The 19,551-nt window shown below is 34.2% G+C and overlaps 1 protein-coding gene across 1 annotated transcript in view; it reads left to right on the top strand.

Moving 5' to 3' along the window:
- The window catches only part of AJAP1 (adherens junctions associated protein 1), a 246,665-nt gene that overhangs the window by 196,677 nt on the left and 30,437 nt on the right, over positions 1-19,551 (top strand). Inside the window, exon 5 of the mRNA XM_053690954.1 lies at positions 5,074-5,205. Within this exon, the coding sequence (XP_053546929.1) occupies positions 5,074-5,146 (73 nt within the window). The 3' untranslated portion in view covers positions 5,147-5,205. The remainder of the gene's footprint in view (positions 1-5,073; positions 5,206-19,551) is intronic.

Genomic DNA, 19,551 nt, shown 5'->3' with positions numbered 1-19,551 from the left:
GCATGATCACACTTTTAATTGGGACGCTGCAAGAACAAATTTCATCTTTTTTCTAAATAATATAAAGCAAATACCTGTGCATTGTTCTTAAACTTATATGAAAAAGGAGGCTTTAGTCTCACATTTTGTCATGTTTTACCATATTTCACACAATATTTTGCTTTATTACTAGATACTGGGTCATTTTTTTATGCTTATTTCTAACTATTTAGATCTCAAAATGTTGATTTAAAAAAGGTGTCATCTCAAATTATTTCACACTAACATAAACTACCACTACATAAAATCTAGCCAAGTTTCAAACCATGAAGATTTGCAATATTTATGTAAATATTTAATTCTCTATATTGTTGACTGCAAATCCCATAGTAAGAAACAATTGCAAATAGATAAATAGATAAAAAAAAAAAGATTATTTTTCAGCAAACACTTCACTTAATTTATCATTAAATTGAGCTAAACCTAGAACATTTTTATGTGTACGTCTGTATAAAAATAAAAATGTTTTTACAGCTCAATATAATACATAGATTTCATGTTATTTTTAATCAATCTTATATAATTAAAATTATTCCCACTCACAAAAAAAATAAATAATTGAAGTCCAAAGCTATTATCCCTATAGTAATATTGATAAAATAAAACTGTCTAATGTTTTTATCTATAAATTAACAGCCATGTTTGTTGTGTATTTAGAACATGTAAATTAAATTAAATTGTATGTAAATTTTGTTTGTTTAAAAACTGTTACATATTATTTGAAACATAGTTTTATTGTAACTTAAAATTATGAAACATATACAATAAGATACTTGAATACATTTTTGCAAATTAACTGTTATTACCATGACGTTTTAATTCTATGCCCCTATATCATGTACCAGTGAATGAAACAAGTATCATTCAATGATATTTAAATCTGTAATTCAATTATTTTTTTATTTAGTCCTGCTTATATCTTTATAAATTTTAAATGGCATTTGAATAAATGAAAATCTTATAACGCAATTAATTAGTTTACAAACAAAAATATACATAATGAAAAAAAGCAGCCTGTTATGCATCCATTTTGACAATGTTTTAATCTCTGTAGAATTTAGAAAGAAAAAACTAGGATACATATTTTTTAGTCAATGCTTCTTCATGATTCTAGAAACATCGGAGATTTATGTATTATATCCTAAATAACTGGACTATCCAGCGTAATTTTACCCTTTAAAATAAGATAAGCAAAAAAATCTTTAAGTGAATATGTTTTGTTTTGTTTTTAAATTAACTATATTTATAGTATTTCCGTTGAATAGATTCTAAAAATGCAGTTAATCCAAATTTTGTCTTGTAATTGGCTGCATATCAGTTGCTAATAATTGGCAAGAATTTTCAAACCATTTCACATGTTTATATAGACTCTTCCTTGTGTCCCAGACAGCCATTGCTGGGTGTAAATATGCATTTTTAACATATTGTTTTAATTTTTCTTGTGTTATGTGTGCATTTTGTTGGACATTGTACATTTAAGCTACTTATATTTATTATCATTGGTTGGAAAGGTGTATTTTTTTAATTTTTAACTAAAGTAATGCTTTGTTGAATGTAAAGCCTCTAAAAGAATGATTTATTAAACTTCTGTACAAACACTTACAACTTTACAAAGTTCTCATCTTTTATTTTTAAATACATAATTACAGTACTTATTAATTATTTGATCCATTAATTTTGAAGTATAAATGGATACCAGCAAATAAATATTAGAAATAGATACCAAACACAGAAGGGATATGATAAATATAAAATCCATTTATTGTACAATTCTATCTTATATGATTTATGTTTTGAGAATATATAAATAATTTGCTAGCAAAACCATGAAACAAAAAATTTAAAAAATATGATAAAACATAGGTAAATGCAGGATTTCTGGAAACTTACTATCATGAGATGCATAAATAGGATGAAGAAGTTAAATACTGGAACTAGTTACAATTTGTGAATAACTATGTATTTCAGTTTTTTTTCTTTTTGCTTAGAGAAAAATATGTTAATTTTCAAGAATATCCATTCATTACAGTGTCACTTTAATTTTCAGTAGAACATTCCACAAAACACAACAATTACTTGTTCATAACATTTTGTTCACTTAGTTAAATGTTCTAAAATGAACTATAATATGCTTGACATATGTTGTTTAGATTAGTGCATGCATATTTTTAACATAGCACGGTAGTACATCATTTCTTGAACAGATTGAAAGGAAAAGCTTCTAATAATTAAAAAAAATTCCCAACAAATTATATTACAATTGTAATTCTGTGAAAAAGCACACAGTTTAATGTACCATTCTTTGATAGAATTTTATATAACAATTTTACAGCTGTGGGAGAGCTACATTAGGTATTACTACTCCCACACCATTACATAATATATATAATATATATATATATAAATATATCAGACCAATTAAAAAAGTTAACAGTCATAAACTTCTAAATTAAATTTATCTACTATAACACATTAGCTTGGCATTCAATTTAGAAATTGGTCAAAATACATTATATATGCTCATCCTATATCATAAAAACTAAATAGAAACAATAGATGATTAATATCAATTATTCAATGCTAATACAAATATTCTGACTGAATGGATAACCAAGTATCGGGGTAATATTTTAAAAAATAATTTAAAAAAAGTAGAGGATTATATAGTCCATTCATAGAAAATTCATACAAATGACCTGAATACACATTTAATTTAAATAGATTATGAATTGGAACCTTCCTAACATCATATATAATTTTCCTCATAAAGATAGGGGATAATAAATTGCAGAAGAGTGGTTAATAATCTTAGCGTCATCTATGCTGATTAAAGAGAGGAGTCTAGTCATATGGTCCACTGAGGTTTGAAGACTTTAGTACTCAATCACCGTTTTTCATCCATATGCATCCATAATAACAGCATGACTTACTTGAGACCAAACACATCAGCTATGTATCTAGGCTACCCTCTGATAATTCAAACAAGAATTAGGATTTTATTTCGATATCTATTTATCCTTGTCATGGAAAATACAAACTGGTCAATGAGGAAGCTCTGGGAAACCCAGGAAGTGTTATGTGTACACCATGATATCTACTAGGCTCATTATTTTGTCCCAGATTTATTGATGTTATATATCTGCAACAGCCGCTTCCTGTCAGTTAGGGCTCTGACAGTAATTTCAAGGAATTGTATCTGATTGCTATGTTCTAGGTTTGACTTCTATGTACTATACATCTGGAACTTAATTTTTTTTGCTTACTTTGTTGGTCACTTTCCTGACAAATTGTTGTATGCCTCTGGCTTTAAAATTTGTCACCTTGCCTTTCTATTAGTTATATGGCATTTAAATGTTGTCTTCAGAAAGTGCACCCACCTTCATAGTTTGTCAAATTAAGTTATACATCTATGTGTTAAAAATGACAAAAAAATGGAAATAGTAACAATTTGATTTTAATAACAAATTAAACAAGAAGATTTATTACCATGAAAGTAATGGCAGGAATTATTGAATCAGATTGCTGATACTAAAAAGGATACAGTTCTCAATAAAGATCCTCTTCCTGAGTAAAGGTTCAGACTCTCTCTCTCTCTTATGAATTGCAAGAAAGTTTTACAGAATTGCAAAACTGCAGCTCAAATACCTTGCTTGATTTGCCGCCCCCTCTTACGCTAAAGGTTAAGAAGAAGCTGGGAATAATGATATGGTTAAAATGAATTGCAGGATCAGTCAAATTTACTTTTTGGGCTTTGTATATTTATGACCATGCATTTCTAGCAATAGGTTTCTAATCTTAGTGTAGGAGCACCCAACAAGTGTTGTTTAATAATGTCTCAATATTTAGACATTCATTTTTTTTTTTGTTCCATAAGGGATTTTGTAAACCTGTTAAACCTCACAATAGCATCTTATTTAATGAAAATGCTTTAATACAACTAGTCATTTTCTTAGTTCATCATTTTAAGAAAGAAAAAAACAAAACAAAAAAACAACTGTATAAAACAATACAGATCAATCTCAGTATTCTGTAGTAAAATACTTCCCCCTAGTTATGTAGAATTGGGACATGCTTCTGCATATTTGGTTTCAATAGTAGACTCCCTTGGACTGATTATTAAAAGTACAATGCCTCTTTAATGGCCTCAACAGCTTTTCTAGTCAGTCTAGTTTCTTATGTTATTTTGATGCCCATCAACCAAGGCTTATACAGCCCTTTATTTTTTAGTAAAAGAGTGAATATTACAACAACATAGGAATAGGTAAGAATTAATGTATTGTAGAAGCTGAATGTGAATATAACCAGATTTCTTTTATAAAAGTTATTTGCATTTTGAAGTTGTTTTGTTGATCTGATTAATCTAAATAGATCATGTAAATGTTGCCTGTAATTTATGCATCATAGACTAATATTGCTCAAGACATTAGTTTTCATTGTTCGCAACATCACCTGGAGTAATCCTTGAGGAATGCCTACCAAATGATTGGTCTACAAAAGACCTCATAGATTTTAATGATTATTTTTTTAGACTAGATGTTGTGTGCAACCAACCAGAAACTTTCTATCTTACATAAATTATGTGGAAGATTAAGGTATAGAAAACATAATCAGTGTTTCAGCCCTTAGCTTATCCATAGGTAAATTGAAGCATAAAATGAAGAAAAATAGAATATATTTTGCATAAATAATTTTACACATAAATGTTTATGATATTGTGAGAACCCGGACAAATAAATAGGATTTATGTTACAAAAAATCATATTCTCACCAAAGATTTGTAAGTATGTACATCAACCTTATTGGAACAACAAATAACATGAATACATATATCTCTTTATATAGCAATTTACTCTAAATTAAGTTTATTTTTTCCAAAATTTATTTATAAATAAGAGGCTAACCACTCAGTAAAGCATTACTTTAGACCATTTTCTGGTAAAATCTAGGTTTTTATTTATTAAGCAGGCCTGACTAGGCTTGCTTGTTGTGTGTTATATACCAGCAAGCGCAAGCTTTTTTTTCTGCTCGCTGCAGACCTACTTCTTCTGATCGACACCTAATTCCTGTGGCCTTTGTGTCTGAGAAATGGTTTGAAATCTCCTGCTGACTGGCTGAAGTTTGTTTTTCTTCCTGATGGCAGGGCAGATGCCATGTTTCTAATTCCTGGTACGTACCATTCTAAAGTAAATTTCAATTACCCCAAATATTGTACAGTTTAAAACATTGTATAAGATCTATTGAAATGTATAGTGTTAAATAAGCAATATCCACTATTTATATATATATATTATTTTTTTCCAAAAATTTGAGTACTGTAAATTAAAAAAGATCAAATACCTTTTAATAAAAGGGACAGTGAATAAAAAATTAAACTTTGATGATACAGAAAGAGCATACAATTTTAAACAACTTTCCAATTTACTTCTATTATCTAATTTGCTTTGTTAACTTTATTATTATTATTAGTTATTTGTAGACAGCCAACAGATTCCACTGCACTATAAATAAAGGTATGATATGTGAGGTAATATTTATAGGGGACAAGAGGTCCCTTGTCAAGAGTTGCACTGTTGTTTAATCAGCTCTCATGAATTTGATCCACAAACAGCTTGGCTTGTAGGCTTACATGCTAAGGGGTTTAAGGGGATCACAAAGGCGGAGAGGAACTAATGTTGGAAAAGGTTAGTATATAGTGTAAACATCCCAGATCAGTAGAGTCTTTAAAGAGCACTTGAACACTTGAAAAGAGCACTTGAAAAGGCAGAGAGTTTCACAAAATAGGGGCAAATCTGGAGAAGTTTTGTTGATGGGAATGTGAGGAGGTAACAGCAGGAGGTCATTAGTATGGTGAAGGGGAAATATCTGGTGGGGGAGTATCCGGAGACCAGGTCTGCGATATAGGGGGGAACAGTTTTAGAAATGTTTAATTCTGTAAGCTATAGGAAGCCAGTGAAGGGATTGGCAGAAGAAGAGTGATATGTAAGGAAGATCAGCCCTGCAGAGGCATTCATTATGGATTATAAAGGGGATAGGTGGTACAAATATGGAGACCAGAGAGGATGAAGTTGCAATAGTCAAGGCAGGAAATTATCAGAGAGTGGATTAAGATGTGTCTTGTGTAAGGATGTGACACATTTTAGTGATGTTTTTAAAGGTGGAAATGGTAGGAGTTGGTCAAAGATTGGATGTGATGAGTGAAAGAGAAATCTGAGTTAAGTATGACCCCAAGATATTGGGCATGCAGGGTTTGGTGTCTGATGCTATTATCAACAGTTATAGAAAGTTGGGGGGGGGAGGGAAAATAAAGAGGTCGGTTTCAAAATGATTTAGCTTAAGGTTATGAGAAAACATTCAAGATGAAATATGAGAAAAACAGTTAGTGACATGCGTTAGCAAGAAAAGAAAGTTAGATTTGGGTGTCATCAGCAAACAAATTATATTGAAACCCGTGGGACTTTATTAAGGAACCAAATGATGACGTATGAATTGAGAAGAGAAGGGGGCCAAGTACAGAGCCTTGTGGTATCCTAACAGAAAGTGGTAGAAGGGCAAAGGATGCACCAGAGAAGGCTACACTTAAGGTACAGTTAAAGAGGTAGGAGAAGAACCATGAGAGGGCTGTGTGGCAAATTCCAAAGGATTTGAGGTTTTGGAGCAAAAGAGGGTGGTCAACAGTATCAAAGGCTGCAGACAGATCAAGAGGGATTAAAAGAGAGAAGTGGTAAATTGATTTTGGTGTAAGTAGGTCATTAGTAACCTTAAAGGGATACTGAACCTGACATTTTTTTCTTTCATGATTCAGATAGAGCATGCAATTTTATGCAACTTTCTAATTTACTTCTATTATCAAGGTTTCTTCATTCTCTTGCTATCTTTATTTGAAAAAGAAGACATCTAAGCTAAGGAGCCAGCAAATGTTTGGTTCAGTGCCATGGGCAGCACTTGTTTATTGGTGCTGTCCAATCAGCAAGGACAACCCAGTTAGTTCACCAAAAATGAGCCGGCACCTAAACTTACATTCTTGCTTTTCAAATAAACATACCAAGAGAATGAAGAAAATGTGATAATAGGAGTAAATTAGAAAGTTGCTTAAAATTGCATTCTCTATCTGAATCACGAAAGAAAATGTTTTGGGTTCAGTGTCCCTTTAACTATTGCTGTTTCTGTGGAATGTTTGGGTGGAACCCAGATTACAGTTAGTCAAGGAGGGATTTTAATGTGAGTAAATGTGATAAACATGTATATACTAGCTTTTCAAGAAGTTTTGAGGAAAAAGGGATAAAGGACATTGGGCAGTAGTTGTATGGGGGGGTTGTATCAATGGAAGATTTTTTGAGGATATGAGTCACTAGTGCATGTTTAAGAGATGAGGGAGATATACTGATGCTGAAGGAGAGGTTAAAGATGTGTGTTAGGATAGGGTTCAGGGTAGAAGAGAGGGAGGGAAGTACCTGTGAGGGGATGGGATTGAGGGGACAGGCAGGGAGGTTACAGGGCAATATAAGGGATGAAATCTCTTTTTCACTAACAGGGGCAAATTTTCTGAATTTGTGGTTTGTGTGTTTTGGATGATGTTGAGCTGTTGAAGGGGTTGTAGACTTGTAGTATTTTGAGAGATGATGTTTCTGATGGAATCAATTTTGTTATTGAAGTTGCTGGCAAAATCTTGGGCAGATAGAGAAGTTGTAGTAGGAGGTGGGGGTGGGTGAAGAAGGGTATTGAAATTAGAGAACACACGTTTTTGGTTTTGGAGTAGAGAAGTAATATTGGTTAGAGAGGTTAAGGGCGGAATAATAGGAGTTTAAGATTAATTTGTAGTAAAGAAAGTCATCTGAACACCAAGATTTCCTCCCATGTTAATCATCAGTGTGGGAATATCTGCATATGTGGTGTGTCAGAGGAGTTTTCCAAAGTTGAGGATCAGTATGTGACTAGTTCCTAGTTAAGGAGTTCTAGTGACAGATAGATTGGTTAGGGCAGGAAAAGTAGGAGATGGAAGAGAGCAGAGGTTTGAGAAATGTTGCTGATCTAGTGACGTAATGCTTCTGTGGACTTTGGTGTGAGGGTTAGGTGGAGGGAGAGTTTTAGGGAGTGCTGTGACATTGCAAGTGAGGAGATAATGGCCAGAAAGAGGGAAAGGGGAATTCTGTGAAGTTTTGAGAGAGATCATTGATAGCTGAAAATCAAATCAAGGGAATATTTATCTTTTTGAGTGGGAGAGTCAGTCCATTGTGTTTTTTTGCAGCGGGGGCCATGGGATTGTCAACAAGAAGGTTGAAATCCCCAAGAATGAGAATAGGGGTTTATGAGAAGCATAAATAAGTTATCCACGGAAGAAAATTATATAGAAATTGAATTGAGGAGCAAGGGGAGCAGAAGATGACTGCAGCAAGTATAGAGAGGGGAGACAATAAGCAAATCATCTGGGTTTTGAAGGATGAAAATGTGAGGGAAGAGATGAGGTATATTTGGTGAAAGGTGCAATAAGAGGAAAGTAAAATATCTACACCACCTCCTGTCATGGCCCTGCCTGGGATTGGACCTGGGGCTCCTGATTCACAGCCTGTAGCCCTGTCTCTGCACCACCAGAGCTCTTTAGCTTGTGTTGATGCTTCGGGAGACCTGTTGCCTGCACTGGTTGTGCTCTCTAGTGCCACCTGCCTGCCAGCTGCAGGCAGTTACTTCTGCAGCACTGCTATAAAAGGCAGCCTCACAGACCACTCCCTGCCCTGATATTGTGGTTCTACCAGTATGTTAGTGCCTTTGACCTCTGAGTCCCTGTTTGTTTGTTTGTTTTTCCTCTTGTTCCTGAACTCGGCTTGCCTCTTGACTACTCTCTTTGATAATCCTTTTGCTTAAGAAAGATCTAACTGCTATTCTGGTACACCAATCTTGGCTTTGTCTCCTGACAACTCTAACGGATTCTCCCTGTATTTGGTGATTTATTGGACTGCTCTCAAATATCTGGCTCTCGTCTTGAATCCTGGCTATTCTCTCATCTCCAGCCTATCACTGCTACCTGTTATCCTGTGTCACCATCCTGCATTCTCTAGTATCCTGCACCTGTACACAAGTCATTTAGAGGGAACCTTCCAAGCACTGGTATCCTGTTTCAGTGCTTAGCCCTGACGAGGGTGCTTCCCAAATTCTAGCATCTAGCTACTGCATCCAAGTTCTGCAGGGAGTTTCTGCCAAGTGTCAGTATCTAAGCTCTAAAAGGGGTGTCTGTCAAGTTCCTGTACCCTTGTTCTACAGGTGGTATATGCCAAGTGCCAGGCTCCAGTTTCTGCTTCCAAATTCTGCAGAGGGTATCTGCCACATACCAGTATCCAGCTCTTGTACTGCATTGGATGTCCACCTAGCTTCTGTATCCTGTTCCAGTCCTCGGTCTCAAGTGGGCATTCCTGTCTCAGCCTCAAGTGGGTATTCCAGTCTGGACCTAGGCATGTGGCTGAAGGGGAGACCCCCTTGCCTCCCAAGGTAATAGGGGAGACTGTGTCTGAAGGAGAGATCCAGGTTTCTGTGAGAGCTAGAAGGTTGAGGACGTGGGTGGTAAAGATGTCATGGATAGAAGTGAGCTTTTTGTAAACATAGCAAGAGTTTCAGAGGGTACAAGAGAAGGTGGTGTTGACTGTAAGAACAAAAAGTATTTGAGTAAGGTTTCCAGGGTTTTGATTTCCAGGTCTATGGGAATGTACATATGGGTGGGTGAGGCTAGGAATATGGGAGATATCATCAGTTGGAATGAGCAAGAGGGAAAGTGATATAAGATCAGATACAGATTTGCAGTATTGATGTAGTTTTTGGGAGGAAGTGCAGGGAGGACAGAGTTTAGAAATGTGTGAAATTCATGAGAGCAGTAGTGAGGTGAGGGTAAAAGAGTTGTGCCAATGAATAGTGCAGGTGGTGAAGGGGAATGAGTAAATTAATAAAGTAGTTTATTATAGAGACAAGAGGTAGCAAAAAGAAACATGAAGATATGGAGCATGTTTAAAAAAAGTGAAACACATAAAACACAGTATTACAGCCTTGTGTCTTGTCCCTTATTCAATCCTTGCTCTAATTCTTGTATAATTATTTAGCCTAATTCTTAGTGCCTCACTTATAAAATGCTCACTTCAATTGAGCAAATTTGGTAATTGACGTAAACTTGACAGTTTGAAATGATATGCTCTTTCTGAATCATGAAAGAAACATGTTGGGCTTTATGTCCCTTTAAATGCTGATCAGATGTATTATAAAAAATGGTTTTATGTATAATACTGATTTATTTATTGTTCTCTACAATATTGGATTTGATATTTTAGTGTTATTTTTATACTATTATGTACCAAAGTATATTGTTAGTTGTTCATACTAATGAAACCAATAAATGTAATATTTCACGTCCTGTAATTTTTTTTTTCCATTTTTTTTTTAAATGTCCATCTGCATATTGTCATCCAAGAAAGCTTTTAATATAATTTATTTTACCTAGTGATGTAGCATGTAATATGTTGTTTGTTTACTCAGTATACCAATATCTTTAATTATCTTCAGTGTATATGTATGTATGTATGTATGTATGTATGTATATACATATCTATATATAACAGTCTACTGTTTTATAAAATAATGAATCAATTAGTCAAAATTAGATAAAACAGGAAATATCTAAACTATAGTACATACTTTTTATTGCTTTTTGAGTATGTGCAATTTTACAACAAAACAACATCATTTAATAACGTTACAATAGTATTGCTCATTTGTATGAGTTAAAATAACTATTTACAACTTAATTTAACAAACAACTAAGCTTTAATATTGATTTTAACAATGCAAAACATTAAAGACACATATAAATTACATCAGCAATGTAGGAATACAAATAAATCTAACATTTCGCTTAATCTATAAGAATTTTTATGCTTATGGTAAGTAAAAGCATGAGAAAAGAACTCCAATACATGTTATAATAATATTTAAAATGTATATTTTAATTTCAATTTAATTAATATAAAAAAAGCTACTTCAAGCTCAGTAAAATCAGTTTATGTTTAATAACAAAAATCCAAAGGTAGAAGCTGGAACTTTCTAAGCAAATTTTTTAAAAAACTTCAGAGAACTCATGGGGCCCAGCAACCAATTTTTTTTTATATATTTAAAGGGTTAATAAATCCCAAATTTTTCTTTCATGATTCAAATAGAGCGTGTCATTTTAAGCAACTTTTTAAGGAGCCGGACATTTTCGGTTCAGCAACCTGGATAGCGCTATCCAGGGTTCTGAACCATAAATGGCCCGACGCCTTAGCTTAAATGCCTGCTTTTTCAAATAAAGATAGCAAGAGAACGAATAAATTTGATAATATGAGTAAATTAGAAAGTTGCTTAAAATTGCATGCTCTATCTGAATCATGAAAGAAAACATGTATCCCTTTAATAAACCCAATTAGCTTTGTATCTAATCATGCAAACATAGTACTTAGAGTCCTATGTATCAAAGGTCTTGCGGACCTGATCAGGTCCGCAAGAACTCGCTGAATGCAGAGAGCAATATGCTCTCCGTATTCAGCATTGCACCAGCAGCTCACAAGAGCTGCTGGTGCAATGCCACCCCCTGCAGACTCGCGGCCGCCAGCAGGGAGGTGTCAATCAACCCGATCGTACTCTATTGGGTTGAATTTTGGCGATTCCTGTCCGCCTGCTCAGAGCAGGCGGACAGGGTTATGGAGCAGCGGTCTTTAGACCGCTGCTTCATAACTGCTGTTTCTGGCGAGTCTGAAGACTCGCCAGAAACACGGGCCCTCAAGCTCCATATGCAGCTTGATAAATGGGCCTCAGTACCCCAGTTATTTGGACATAATTTGAAATGTTGTTATGACAGTTTCAAAGTATAAATGTACCTGTAGGAGGACTAGCAAGTACAAGATGAAGGTCCACAACACTGAAACCATGAACTCTGACAGGCATACTATTAGATACTGTCATTACTACTGAAAAGTTCAGTATAAGGTGGTAGATTTATTAATACGCATACGCTGTGAACATTTAACATTGCACAAGCATTTCTTGTGCAATATTTGTGCAATGCCGCCCCGTGCACACTCGCGGCCCATCGGCCGCTAGCAGGTGGTGTCAATCATCCCGATCGAATCGGGATGATTGCAGTCTGCCACCTAAAAGGTGGCGGAGAAGTTAAGGTGCAGGTGTTCTACGACTGCTGCTTCTTAACTTCCGAGGGATGTAGAAAGCAGTATCCACTGCTTCATAAATCTACCCCAGAGTGTTCATATTCTGAAAACAATGCAAATATCATGTCAAGGTCATACACAGATAGCAAGTGTCAGCATTATAAATATAAAGACCAGGTTCAAGGTAAAAAATGAATAGCTCAAGAGTAAGTATATTGGTCCCAGAATTGCTGGCAAACAACATTACATAATCTAAACTTTGCTTGTTCTGACGTGGTTTTTTTCATGCTGACCCTGGCATGGGCTGCCCTCCTTAAATTACCTTTAAAGTGAAGGTCAATTTGGATGAATTAGTGCCCGGTTTTTAATAATCCTATTAAAAACAAGGGCACTTTCATTAATCAAAATTGACATTTCACTCCTTTTCTTCAAAAATGTACCTTTTAATCCTAAACCGTGATTGGAGGAAGCCGGATTCGTCATTTCTGACGTAAGGAGAGGCTTCCGACGACCGGGGGAATCGCTGGAGTGGCTTTTGGGATTAAAAGGTACGTTTTTGAAGAAAAGGAGTGAAATGTCAATTTTGATGAATTAAAGTGCTATTCTTTTTAATAGGTTTATTAAAAACTGGGCACTAATTCATTCAAATTGACCTTCACTTTAAAAAGAGGCAATCCCTGCAAGTGGCAAGACATCTCCTTTAGAAAGTAACGGAGCTCACTTGAAAGGGAAACTTTGCTGGGTAGAGCAAAATTAGTAGTGAGCAGGCGGAACACTTTCAAAATTAAAGGACCAGTCAACACAGTAGATTTGCATAATCAACAAATGCAAGATAACAAGACAATGCAATAGCACTTAGTCTGAACTTCAAATGAGTAGTAGATTTTTTTTCTGACAATTTTAAAAGTTGTGTCTTTTTCCACTCCCCCTGTACCATGTGACAGCCATCAGCCATTCACAAATGCATACGCGTACCATGTGACAGCCATCAGCCATTCACAAATGCATACACACTTATTCTTGCACATGCTCAGTAGGAGCTGGTGACTCAAAAAGTTTAAATATAAAAAGACTGTGCACATTTTGTTAATGGAAGTAAATTAGAAAGTTGTTTAAAATGGCATGCTCTATCTGAATAATGAGAGTTTAATTTTTATTGAGTGTCCCTTTAAATCCTGCATCAAAAACAAATCACATTGTGCTGCTTTTTGGGTACAGCATCTTACAATAGCCTCTATTTTTGTACATGTGTTTTTCAAATAGGGTATTAAGTATTTTGTGTATTTTGTCACTACCTTGCCTCCTTTTAGTTTGTGTGAGAAAATAGTGAAATCTGTAGAGTGGAAATATTTAGATAATTGTGCTGAGATTTGAGAGAAAAATTCATACACGCCCACGAAACGCTCATGTTCAGCCTATTTTATGATAAACCAACAATTACATTTTTGTATATTTGCTCATCCAATAAACATAAATTGGGATTTACCCTGTGCATATGTAATACAATGTATTCCTGTATAATTTATATACAAATGTAACATTTTTGATAAAATACGATTTTTTGTGAATATTTTATTCCGATTTATGATGCACATTAACAATACAATTTTTTTTTCTGTGTATTTTGGTCTAAATGGTTAAATTATTCATTTTGTATAATTTTCAAATTTCAATTTTTATTGTGCACCTTTGTAATATATGCATCTCCTTCCCATACAAAAATGCAGTATTTGCCCCTTAGAGAGACACCCTGCTTTCAGGGAAAAAACTGTCTGTAGATAATTTCACCAGGCATCTTGAAGTATTGGTGAGCATTCTTAAATAACCTTGCCAGCCCAAAGACCTTTAGATCATCAGTCCCATAGAGAGAATCAGGAATTTAAAGAGAAATGCAGACAAAAGTGTCAAAAAACAGGTATACATCAAACTTATTGACATAACAATTATGCAAATGTTAAAGGGACATTAAACACTAAACAAAGATTAGTCTGAGAATAATATGTAGATGTATTTTTTAAAGTTTCATTAGCTGTTTAAATATTGATAAAAATAAGTGCAAAGTTTTAGTGTCTATAAAGCAATGGGAGCTGCCATTTTGTAACTTAGGTTACCTTCTCTTCTGTGGCCAATTAGAGACAGTTATAAATAGGTCACTAGAGTGTGCAGCCAATGGCTGTGTGGATTATAAAAGTGTTCTGCACTTCCATTTCTAACAGAAACTGAAAAGCTCACAAATTCAGAATGTAATTACTTTAAAAGGGGACCAAATAAATAATGTTTTTCTTATAAATACGATTTATCATTTTGTATTATTATCTCAAATATTTTAATGTCCTTTTAATAATACAATGGTATGCACATTTGTTGGTATGGGAGCAAAAAGTAATGAGGTAACATTACCCCCCATATCAAGAAGTACCCTCTACATTAAAGGGACAGTCTAGTCAAAATTAAACTTTCAAGATTCCGATAGGGCATGCAATTTTAAGCAACTTTCCAATTTACTTCTATTATCTAATTTGCTCAATTATTTAGATATCCTTTGTTGAATAAATAGCAATGCACATGTGTGAGCCAATCACACAAGGCCTCTATGTGCAGCAACCAATCAGCAGCTACTGAGCATATCTAGATATGCTTTTCAGCAAGTGATATCAAGAGAATGAAGCAAATTAGGTAATATAAGTAAATTAGAAAGTTGTTTAAAATGACATGCTCTTTCTAAATCACAAAATAAAAAAAATTGGGTTTCATGTCCCTTTAAGATGGCACCATTAAAAGTTTGGTATGAGAGCAAGGTTAATGCATCAATGTTCAGCCAAAACTGATACAGGTACAGAGTTGTCCAATTTGGCATTTAGAACTAAAATTGTTCGTATTTCATAGTTAGGATTTCGTTGCTTTGTAGTAAAAGTAGAAGGAGCATTCATAATTGGCAATTACAATTTTCCAAGATGACCAATGATTTTACTGTTTTAGCCCCAGTACAAAACTGTTTATCACAATGACTCTTGAGTAAACAGCCTATTAGAGAGGAGTTCTATAGTTTCTTAAAGCTAAACACAGTTAACTCCTTCAGTCCTGACAGAAGGGTCTGTCACAGTAGATATATTCTTTTGACTTGCATGTAGATTTATTGAGCATAGAAATGGTTAGTTGTAAAATAATTACTCTAGACAAATAATATCAATGAACAAGGGGATTCAAGAACAAAGGTTTTTTTCCATGTATAAAGGAGAAAATCTAAATAAATGGGAGAAAATATAGACCAACAGGGTTGGCATGAATTCATTTAGTGGCTATTTTCCAGACAGAGCAATTTGTTTCTTCTGTAGTATATTGAGTAACTTCAAGTGAATGTCACTAGGATAAGTTTCATGCTTAGTGTTGGTCACACCATTATTGATCTCCTATGGTGAGATTTTTTTTTAAAGCATGCAACAAGTTAGAAATAGCTGGTAACTTGGCCTTGTTGTGAAAAGAAAGTTTCAGATCAAATCTCAGAAGCACCAAATTTGGATGACGTAGTGTGGTAGCAGGAACAGAAAGCTTTTTTATTTCTGAAATCCAGATATTGATTTAGGAGGAATTTCTTTACAAACTTGGCATTTTTAGTTAGTTTAGTTATGGCTGCTGTGATCTTTGAGTACATTATAATAAAAAAAAAATCCCGTAGCAAGTGGCAATACTTTACTTTAAAGAGGAAGGCTAAGCAATTATGGGATTTAATTTAAATAACTCATGCAAACTTATATAACCTAAGAAAAAATCTAATACTGATTTAAAACATATTTCCTAAGCTTTACATATCATTTGTTCTATTTAAAACACTGAAGCTCAATTTTAACACATTTTTTTTTCCAGAAAAGTTTTTAGAGTGTATCAATATGTCATTAAGGTAGACAATGACAAATTAATTTAAAAGGTCACAGAAAAGGTTATTTATGAATACCAGACAACTGTGGCAGCTTCACATTTTCCAAATGACATCACCAAGTATTTATTATGCCCAGGTCTGTTGCTGATGGAAGTTTCCCACTGATCACTTTCCTTTATGCATATTGACTTGTAAGCCCATCTCAGGTTTAGCATGGTGAAATTGTAGCTTCTTTTAACTCCACAAACAGTTATATAATGGGACGTAGTAGAAATATGTTAATCACCATAATATGATTTAAAGCACAAAAGTCTGTTCTTAGTTTTGGACTTCCCTCTTGAGACAAAAAGAATCCTTCACCCACAGGAGAGAGCAATAGCATGCAACTCTTGAAAAGAAACCCATTAGTAGAGCACACAGTATGCACTGTAGTATGTTTGTTACATACTGGAATGAGAAGATCTCATCTCTTAAGCCATCTAAATCCAAAAGAGTTCAACTGTCCAAATGACCAACAGAAAGAATAGTCATGATTTTGGATCCAAGAAAATCCAAGAATAATGGGTCATAGAAGATTCTGTTAGCTCTATAATACTTATTGTACAATATTGATGCCCCAAAGCTAGAGTCAAATGTGAAGTCTTAGTTATTTTAAGAGGATTATCTTATTGAATATAGGAAATCTGATTTTATTAAATCAATGAAATCTGTTTATGAGGATGAGTTTCCAAAGAGAGTTTAAAAGGCAATAACAGTGGAGAATGACAATGAAGGATTACAGAATCCTCACTTGGGGGACAATTCCAGACCCTTGTGAAATCATGAATCCCTTCGGGACTTTTTAAAAAGGTGTCATTTAGTACCATAGTAAAAGCACAAGCCCACATTTCTTATTTTCAGCATTTTCTGATGATCTTAAATCCCTTTTTTCATAAATTCCTGAAGCTCTTTAAAATATGCTGATTTATATTCTGTTACACATATCGCTACAAAAAGGTGCCTTGAGGGTGAATTAATCCTAATCAGTCTCATTTGCTATTGTGTGGAAACCTATGGCATCTTGGCCAGTTACCCTGGTAGAGCTCTAGCAAAATAGTTTTAGCAGCAGCAATTATTTCTGGTAGTTGAACAATGTTTCTATTAAATGATCTACATTAGTAAGCAGTTCTGATGTACTCCTAGAAGAGAATCCAATGCTTTCCCTTTAGACTGTGGAAAAATGAAAGGCTAACATGCACTGCACTGATGTCAACATCTTAAACATGTCAGTTAAATTATAAAAGTGAAGCCTGCACTGATTTAAGAGTCATCTATTCCCTGAGGGAGTGGTATCAAATAGTCAAATTTTCAATTAAATACTGTAACAATTGCATAATCAAAAAAGTGCATAATAAAAAGACAATGCAATAAAAAATGTTTAAATGAGCAGTATATTTCTTCTGACAATTTTCAAACTGTATTTACCTTTGCCAGACCCCTGTATCATGTGACTGTCATCAGCCAATCACAGACTCATATATGTATACAGTGTGAATGCTTGCACAAAGCTACGGAATTTGGCGGCACTATACAAATAAATTATAATAATAATGTTCAATAGAAACTAGTGCCTCAGAAAATGTCGATATTAAAAGACTGTACAATTTGATAATGGAAGCAAATTGAAAAGTGGCCCCCATGTACAAAAAGGTGTGCAGATAATGTACTCAACTTTAGAACTTGTCTGTAAGCCTTTGCAGCATACGGGCAGTGGACCCTGTTTGTCTACTGCTCGTATGTATGATTACACACTCCGACAAGTGTGTAATGGTGCCCCTTCTCTTGCATGACCAATCACACGAGACAAGGGTCTGTCGATCACGTGAAGCAAAAGTGTCCTGGGTGATTGTTCTCTGCCAAAACAGAAATGGCAGAGATTGTAAGAAGCAGAGTTCTGATGACCGCTGCCTTTTACATTGCGGGAAGCAGGCTTGCATGTGTGAACCTACACTGAATTGACTCTTAAGAAGCTTACGTTGCTTAGTACGTGGAGCCCTGTATGCTCTATCTGAATCATAAAAGTTTACTTTTAATGTTAGTATCCATTTGATGTAGTGGTATCCTTAGAAAAGATAGCACAGTATTAGTTTAAGGGCTTGGAAGCCCATGTATAGAAAAAAGGTGCAGCAGGAACAATAGCAGCATGGGTATTAAAGCATCAAGCTTGGAATCTAGTGACTGCAGATGGGCCACAGGAGAACCAATTATCTGTTTTTGATAGGTAACAGCTCTTCTGCATCAGCAGCATCTTCAGTATGGGCTAAGTATACTGTCATGATAATAATTAAATTAGGACTCTGGCAGTATTTAAAAGCAATGTCTGGTTTAGGCAAAAGTAATACACAGCAAGTGTCCAGAATCCAAATACAAGGTTGAGTCTATAGGCAAGGGTTAAAAATGACTTTAAAAAAAGTATAGCACAACCAAAATAGCTGGCAGACAACAGTACACGGGCATCATACAAACAGTAAAATAGGAATTTTTAGATGAGACTCAACAACAATAGTTCAAATGTAAACAAAGCTGCAGGGTGCATGATTGATGGTTTGAGAACAAAAAGTGAGTGACAGTAACATTAAAATAACAGGTTCTAAGTCCTGGCGCTTGTGTCTTTTCAAGCATTTCAGGGGCAATGAAAGGAGAGATGATACAATTATACAATATGGATAAATGCCAATAAAGAATGACCCAAGGGTCTTTCTCACAAGAATGTTGACTATCAGAGTGATTATTGTGACTGGCAAAAGCAAAGAAAAAGAGACTGATATATAAAAAAATGAAGAAAAAGCGGAAAATAAATGTTTATTATACACCAATTACAGGAGGGAATGTGTGTTCACAAACACAATATGGACAGTTACAAGCATTGTAAACATTTTAGGACTAGACATCAAAATAGCCTCAATAATTATATGCATTTAATTGCACATAAAAATTATGCTGCAATCTTTAGAATATGGTGCTTTCCTTGTATTTCAATGAGCATTTTTATGGTCACCAAAATAACCTTGTATTCCAGCATTAAAATGTAACACTACAAAATTCCATGTAACGATTTATGGAGATATATTTATGAATTGTTATATACTAAGCTTTTTTTTGCCTTTTGAATAGAATCTACATTTTGATAGGGGAAAATTAGTTACATATTTGTCTATTATTAAAAATGTATTAAAAAATATGAAAAAACACTAAGCCATAAAGTGTGTAGAAACCGTAACATTAGAAGAATTTAGCCATATTTAAATATTTATGTTAAAGTATCTGTGCATTAAGGTAAAAAATAATCATCTTGCTTGGTGGATACTTACTCAAATTATTTTTCCGAAAAAAAATAATTCTTCTGATATATGTATTTTTAGTTTTGATAAGACTTTGCCTAAAAAAAACAAAGTAACATATCACACTCGCTCCTTATGCTTA

The sequence above is a fragment of the Bombina bombina genome, chromosome 8 (genome assembly GCF_027579735.1).
Source record: "Bombina bombina isolate aBomBom1 chromosome 8, aBomBom1.pri, whole genome shotgun sequence".
Classification (NCBI taxonomy): Eukaryota; Metazoa; Chordata; class Amphibia; order Anura; family Bombinatoridae; genus Bombina; species Bombina bombina.
Note: the sequence above shows the minus strand (reverse complement) of the source record. Positions and strands in the feature narration are given on the sequence as shown.